This window comes from Myotis nattereri, assembly GCF_964212035.1.
Source record: "Myotis nattereri genome assembly, chromosome: 2".
NCBI classification, from domain to species: Eukaryota; Metazoa; Chordata; class Mammalia; order Chiroptera; family Vespertilionidae; genus Myotis; species Myotis nattereri.
In genome coordinates this window covers 165,631,203-165,638,690 of record NC_138076.1, presented here as the reverse complement: position 1 = coordinate 165,638,690, position 7,488 = coordinate 165,631,203, and the positions used below count along the sequence as shown (strand labels likewise).

The window sequence follows — 7,488 nt, the reverse complement described above, 5'->3', positions numbered from 1 at the left end:
CAGCCCACTGGCCATGACGTTGTTTTTCAAACCCGTCTTGGGTAAACTAAGGAGCCGAGGGGAACGAACCTCGCCGCTCCCAGCCGCTTCCCCACCGAGAGCGGACAGGTCGGGACGCGTCACGACGAGGGAGGGCAGCTCCCGGCCCGGCGGCCCAACGAGGGGCCACCGGTGGGGGCTGAGCTGCGAGCGACGCCGCTGAACGACCCCCAACACCCTCCGACTGGTGATGGGCCCCGAAAACAGACGTGGGGACGGCGTGCGGGCAGAGCTCCTGAAGCGAAAATGAATCTGCGCGCCTACAATTCCCACCGGAGTTTACACCTCCGACCGGCGCAACGCGCCATCCCGAGCAAACCCGGCACAAGATGGCGGCGCGTCAGATGCGTAACGTGATGACGTAGGACGGCGGCCGCGCGGTGGCCCCGCCTTAACCTCGCCCCCCACGCTCGCTCAGTGTTGACCCCCCTCCCTTCTCCGCCCCCGGCCTGGAGCAGATCATGCCGCCGGCGGCGGCCCTGACTGCTGAGGAAACGGTCGCCTAGGACAGTTGGCTGTTCGGTGACACTGCTTCTCCCCGCCCCGCCAGGCGTTTGAGAGGCACGTCCCCCGCCGCGTGACGGGGTGGGGAAGTAGGTAGTAAACTCGGGGCCACCTGGGAGGGGGGAGTGGAAGTTCCCGCCCCGGAGAGCGGCGAGGCGACAGCCACAGGTAAGCGGGGGGCGGGGGTGGGGCGTGCTCCCGAGTCCCCTGGCGGGGGGCGGGTGCGGGGACGCCGCGCTGCGGGGACGCCGAGCCGGGCAGCTCGCCGGCTGGGGGGTCGCGCGCGGGCGGCCGCCGTGGGGGAGGGGTGCGGAGGGCGCTCGGCGGAAGGGGGAGGGCTCGCCCGCTGTCCCCCGGCCTCGCGCGCTTCCGGTTCTCGCGCCGGGGCTGCTCTGTTTGCCGTCAGTGGCGGGTCTCCTCCCCCGCTCCCCGCGGCCCCCGATCAGATGAACTCGAAGACCTCCCGCCGCGGGGCGGCTGTCGCCTCCGAAGCCGCCCTCCCACGGGTCTGGGCGCGTGCCCTCGGCGGAAGGGCCGGTGGTTGGCGCGGGGAGCCGGGGCGGGCGGCGTGGCCTTGGCGTTCGCGCGCGGTTGGCGGAGCGCGGCCCTGGACCGGTTACCTTCTCCGGGGAGCCCACGGCCGCGCACCGGGCGTCCTCGGGGTGCCAGGCCCCAGGTCGGCCCGCCGTGCAGGGCAGGAACGGCCCTTACCTTCTTAGACTTGACAGTCGAGGGGGAGACAGTAAAATAGACAGACACACAGCAGTCACGGAAAGATGCAGGTGATGAGCGAGAAGGCGGGTGTGGACCCGCAGAAGGTCGTCTGTTAGCTCTGGACCCACGACTAAGCCGAGGACGCGTCTTGGATGGTCCTCCCCCGAGTCGTGAATCTAAGCGTGGGATCCCAGAGCGTCAGCGGCCGGGCAGCGGGCAGCATCGTCGCTCCGGAATTGTGGTCGGTGTCCGAGAATGTCTGCTTGCTCGGTTAGCTTCCGAGGCCGGGGGGCTGTGGGCGCGGAGCGCCTTTGCCCTCCGAGGCTTTTTCGGCACGGGCTTGGCAAGATCTTCGTCACACTGGCCGTTTGGGATGAGAGCTCGTACTCTTAGGTTTGCAAGACGTGTTTTATCCTGAGACCTCCGTTACCAACACAACAGAGACACGCCGTTTTATTAAAACGCTATTTTTCTTATACATGAAAGCGTGCGGTCTCCTCTAGCTCAATCAGAATAATTCTTTTGTTCTAAACTTGAATGTATTCGCTCTATTGTAGATATCTTTTAAGGTTTTGTTTGGTCTGTGATACATCTTACAGTACTATATCACCAGTAGGAGATAGTCCCATCTAAAAATACTTTTAAAATGCTTTCCCCATTTATTTATAATGAATTTCCAACTCTAACATAGAGTGTTTTCCTGTGCCTGAATTGTCCCTGTTTCTAAGGCTGGGTTGAGATAATTGTCTAAACATATTTATTTAACCCATTGTTTCTATCAGTTTTAAGTAGGTAAGCCGAACTAAACACATGAATTTATTCAACAGTAATAAATGTATAAGGTATTAGTGTTATATTGGGAACAGGATGTGGTCTTTGACTCCCTGGAGCTTGCATTCTGTGGGACGGAAAGCAGGCAATTAAATACTGTGATAAGTGCCATGAGAAGAGGGGGAACGTGCGGGAGGTGCTCGACCAGCCTAAGGGAGGTAGGAGAGTTTGCCCTGAAGAATAACCATAGGAACAGGTCACAGGGAGAGAAGGGGGATAGTGTTTCTGCAGAGGGAATATGTATAAAATCCTGAAGGGGAGAGAAAGCGAGGCAGGCACGTTTGAAGATCTGAAAGAAATTCAGTATGACTAAAGCAATTTTGAGGGGAGATCATGAATTCAGTTGTGGAAAAGGTGAGCAAGAAGACGCCTTGCCTCAAGCTTTCTCATAGTTCAACATCCTCTATAGGTGAGGGACTAAGACTCTCTCCATTCATCATATGAGAGTACTACACTGTATTTGCTGATGTTTACTATTTACTGTATATGTGAGGGTCTCTGCTGGGCACAAAACATACATTCACATGATACAAGCACTGACCTTAGGTGCCTTAAGACTAAGGGAAACAGTGGCAGGGGTGGGGGTGGTGTGGAAGGGGGTATGGGGGATAAATTGTGATGATAAATAAATAAAAGTTTTTAAAAAGACTAAGGGAAACTGACATGCCAATAAACACAGTTCAGAGTGTTAAGTAACCTCCTTAGAAATACCTGCAATGCACCGTGGAAGCATTGAGAAAGGAGGGACCTGGATCAATAGGGAACATAATGTCTGGGATGTAACTTGAAAACAAGTTTGTCAGGTGGACAAGTTGGGAATGTGAGAGTAGAGGGGCAATGCAGAAAAAAAGAACATAGACTTTGGATTAAAACAGTTCTGGTCGCAGGTCTTGCATTCACATCTTACTGTGAGATCCACAGTAAATGACAATTTTTTTGAGCCTCAATTTAGGGAATCCATCAGGTAATATATTTAAAAGCTCCTGGTGTCTAGCACATAATTTTTTTTTTCTTTGAAAGTTTTCTCTAAGGTGCTATGCTTTGCTCTGGCTGGTTAGCTCAATTGTTTAGACTAGAGCAGTGATGGCGAACCTATGACACGTGTGTCAGAGGTGACACGCGAACTCATTTTTTTGGTTGATTTTTCTTTGTTAAATGGCATTTAAATATATAAAATAAATATCAAAAATATAAGTCTTTTTTTTACTATGGTTGCAAATATCAAAAAATTTCTATGTGTGACACGGCACCAGAGTTAAGTTAGGGTTTTTCAAAATGCTGACACGCTGAGCTCAAAAGGTTCGCCATCACTGGACTAGAGCATCATCCCAACTTCAAGGTTTCGGGTATCATCTCCCTTCAGAGCACATATGAGAAGCGACCAATGAATGCATAAATAAATGGAACAACAAATCCATGTTTCTCTCTGTTCCTTCCTATCTCTATTTAAAAAAAAAAAAAAAAAGTACCATGCCTTTACTTATATTTCTCACTATGTCGTCAGCAAGATCACAGCCTGCTGCTATTTCTCAGCTCTCCACATCCTTGGTACTTTTGAAGCTGTTCCACTGCCTCCTTGTGATTCTGCCCTACTTGAGGTTGTCTCATCTAAGCTTCCAGCAGCTGCCCAGGGCTTACTTTACTTAAGTGCCTTTGTACACAAAATTTATTGTGTGTTGAGCAAGTTTTTAACAGATTGTTTATCTCAACCTCAGTTTTAGGAATAATAAGTAAAAATAAGTGAACAAATAAAGGTTATATTCTGATAACGTCATTAAAATACAGATTGTTTATAATGAGATGAAACTATAAAGCTGTTTTCGTTTTGGGGGGAAAAGAAGCCGATTTCTCTTTTTTTTCCTTTTTTTTAAAGGGATTATAAATTTTTTAGGTCACCTGATAAACCTGATGGGCTGAGCCCCAAAATGGCACCAGCCAAAACTGATTCCTCCTTAAAAAAATCATTGAAAATAGGTTTTCTTCTTTTCCATAGGAAATATAATAATTGTCCAAGATGCTATTTGCTAACTGTAGGAAATGTTTGTTGTTTTGTTGATCATGTTAGTTTCCGTTAGATATAGGATTTCATAATAATGTTAGGGAGGGAAAATCAGTGAGTCACAGTGGAACGAACAGAAGAGTAGCATTTCCAGTAATTTAACAAGCTTTTCAAAAATCTTATTTCAGTGCTTTAGCACATCTTTTTTCTTCTTAACTCTATATTCTAACCATGTCTTCTGAAATGGAGTGTTTAAAAAAGTCTATTTCACTAGAAATAGTATGTAGAAAATACGTAATTCTATCTTTGGCGCTGTCTGTATGTTTACTTTGTGGAATTACATTTGTATTAGCGTAGATGAAAAAAATCATGGCACTGTTCCTGAAGAAGAGACTATTGGGTAGGCTTAAAAGCAGTTGAAGAAAGAACAAAGGAAATAACTAGATGAATTTGTCAAAATCAAAAGTTTTAAAATAGCCTTGGCTGGTGTGGCTCAGTTGGTTCAAGCGTTGTCCCATACACCTAAAGGTTGCGGTCTGATCCCCAGTACAGGATGTTTGTCTTCTCTCTCGCTTTCTCTCTCTCAACCTGTCTTTTTCTCAACCCGTCTCTTTCTCTCCTCCTCCCCCTCTTCCTCTCCCTTCCTTTCTCTCCCTTCCTCTCTCTCTCAAAATCAGTAAAAGCATATGAAAACTTTTTAAAATAAGCTTGGTTAAATGATATTGAGAAGGTGTTTGTATCAACATAATAGAAATAAAATTTATATGAAGAGCTCTGGCTGGTGTGGCTCAGTTGGTTGGAGCAACGTCTCATACACTGAAAGTTTGCAGGTTTGAGTCACAGTCAGGGCCCATTTCTAGGTTGCGGGGTCGAGTTGTGTGCATGGTCAACCGATCAATGTTATGTTCCTCTTTCTCTCTTTCCTTCTTCCTCTCCTTCACCCTCTCCCTTTAAAAAAATCAATGGCCCTCGCTGGTTTGGCTCAGTGGATAGAGCGAAGGCCTTCGGACTGAAGGGTCCCAGTGGCACGTGCCTGGGTTGCAGGCTCGATCCCCAGTAGGGGGCGTGCAGGAGGCAGCCAATCAATGATTCTCTCTCATCATTGATGTTTCTCTCTCCCTCTCCCTTCCTCTCTCTGAAATCAATAAAAAATATATTTTAAAAAATCAGTGAAAACATGTCCTCACATGAGGATTAAAATAAATTTATGTGAAGAAATAATGGAGGCTAATAAGGAAAACACTAAGTTCTGGTAGGTGGATGGACAAGTAATATGAACAGATAGATAGCTCACAGAACTAATGGATATATACCTAGAAGTGGGATTGTTGGATCAAATAGTAATTCTTTCTTTAATTATTTGAGGAACCACCATACTGCTTTTCACAGCAGCTGCAATATTTTACATTCCCACTACAGTGCACAAATGTTCCAATTTCTCCATATCCGCACCAACACATTTTCTTTTTTGTTTGTTTTATATTAGCCACCCTAATGGATATGAGGTGGTATCTCATTATAGTTTTGACTTGGCATTTTCCTAATGATATGATATTAAGCATCCTTTCATATGTTTGCAGGCTAGCCTTTTTTTCTTTATTATGTCATTGCACAAAACCACAAAAACCTTAAATTCTACCCAGTTTTTTTTACCAGTCTTTTTCTAAGTAGTTCTTCATTTGACATATTCCATCTCATATAACCCATTTATTCTCATTCTTAACCAGCTGCCATATCCTCCAGTTGATTAGATCAGCTAGATTTTTTAGAGCCTCCTTAGGTATAGGTTTATTTAGTTATTTAGTTAGTTCAACTTCTACTCAAATTTTCCACATAAAACTATATGTGCAATTAGAAACTGTCCTTAGGCTAGAGAAAAGAATGCTGTGCTATGTCCATGGACAGGAAGACTATCATCTTATATAATAAAACCCTAATATGCAAATCGACTGAACAGCGGAATGACCAGTTGCTATGATGCACACTGACCACCAGTGGGCAGACGCTCAATGCAGGAGCTGCCCCCTGGTGGTCGGTGTGCTCCCATGGGGAGCGCTGCTTAGCCAGAAGCCGGGCTCATGGCTGGTGAGTGTAGCAGTGGTGGCGGGAGCCTCTCCTGCTCCGTAGCAGTGCTAAGGACATCCCCTAAGGCAGTGGTCTGCAAACTGCGGCTTGGCAAACCGTGGCTCGCGAGCCATATGCGGCTCTTTGGCCCCTTGAGTGTGGCTCTTCCACAAAATACCGGCTCTTCCACAAAATACTGACTTCTGCGCATGGGCCACGAAGTTTCAATCGCACTGTACGTGCACGCCCACACGTGGTATTTTGTGGAAGAGCCACACTCAGGGGCCAAAGAGCCGCATGTGGCTCGCGAGCCGTGGTTTGCCAACCACAGCCCTAAGGGATCCTGGACTGCAAGAGGGTGCAGGCCGGGCTGAAGGGGACCCCCCCCCAAGTGCATGAATGTCGTACCCTGGGCCTCTAGTACTTAATAATATGTAAGGAAAAGTCTTTTTTTAGATCCTCACCCAAGGATATTTTTCCACTGATTTGATTCTTTTTTTTTTTAGAGAGAGAGTAGAAGAGAGAGGGAAAGACAGAAATATCGATGTGAGAGAAACACATGGATTGATTGCCTTCTGCACGGCACATTCAGGGCCCTGGCAGGGGAGGAGCCTACAGCCACAGTATGAGCCCTTGTCTGGCATTGAACCTGGGACCGTTCAGTCCGCAGGCTGATGCTCTATCCACAGTTAAACTGGTTAGGGCATCCCAATTCTCTTTAATGGAGGCAACCAAGTTATCAATTCTTACACAACTATGCAGTGTACTATACATATGCTACAGTATTTTTCATTACCAGTTTTAAGATCCTATGCTTACATTGCTACACTCCCAGAGCAGAGTTGTGGGAACATATTGAGTCTGGTTAAATTGAGCTCAGCCCATCGTATAGAAAAGCTTTGTCTTGTTCCTCTGAAAATGTATGGATGTTAAGAATAGAAATGTCTTCAGATCTCTTGAAAATGATTAGAACGCATTTTTTAATTGACTTTTTTTCTTTACAGTTGATTATGGAAGATTCCCACAAGAGTAACACTTCAGAGACAGCATCTCAGCCTGGTTCAACAGTTCAAGGAGCTCATATTTCTCATATTGCTCAACAGGTAAGGCAAGGACCAGCCAATATATTGAGCCAGTTAGGAATATTTTATATGCAGATTAATTGGTTGTTTCAGATCTCTAATTACTAATGTTTTAAAAAGAACCAAGCCAAAAACAAAAACAAACTATAAAGTGTTGAAATACATGGAAGGTAGATTTTATTTAAATACTAGTGTTCTGGTGCACGGATTTGTGCACACTGAAAGGAAATTAATTAGAAGAAATATTTTAATATC

General features: G+C 46.4%; 1 protein-coding gene across 4 annotated transcripts in view; it reads left to right on the top strand.

Moving 5' to 3' along the window:
* The first annotated feature begins 479 nt into the window (after nucleotides 1-479).
* The window catches only part of ATF1 (activating transcription factor 1), a 67,827-nt gene continuing 60,818 nt past the window's right edge, over nucleotides 480-7,488 (top strand). For 3 of the 4 annotated variants that reach the window (XM_081082634.1, XM_081082633.1, XM_081082632.1), the window contains exons 1-2: nucleotides 480-711; nucleotides 7,156-7,254. Coding sequence is in view for 2 of the 4 variants with exons in the window: in XM_081082633.1 (XP_080938759.1) it covers nucleotides 7,162-7,254 (93 nt within the window). In the remaining 2 variants the exon portion in view is untranslated. The remainder of the gene's footprint in view (nucleotides 712-7,155; nucleotides 7,255-7,488) is intronic. The other variant, XM_081082635.1, reaches the window with a different exon arrangement.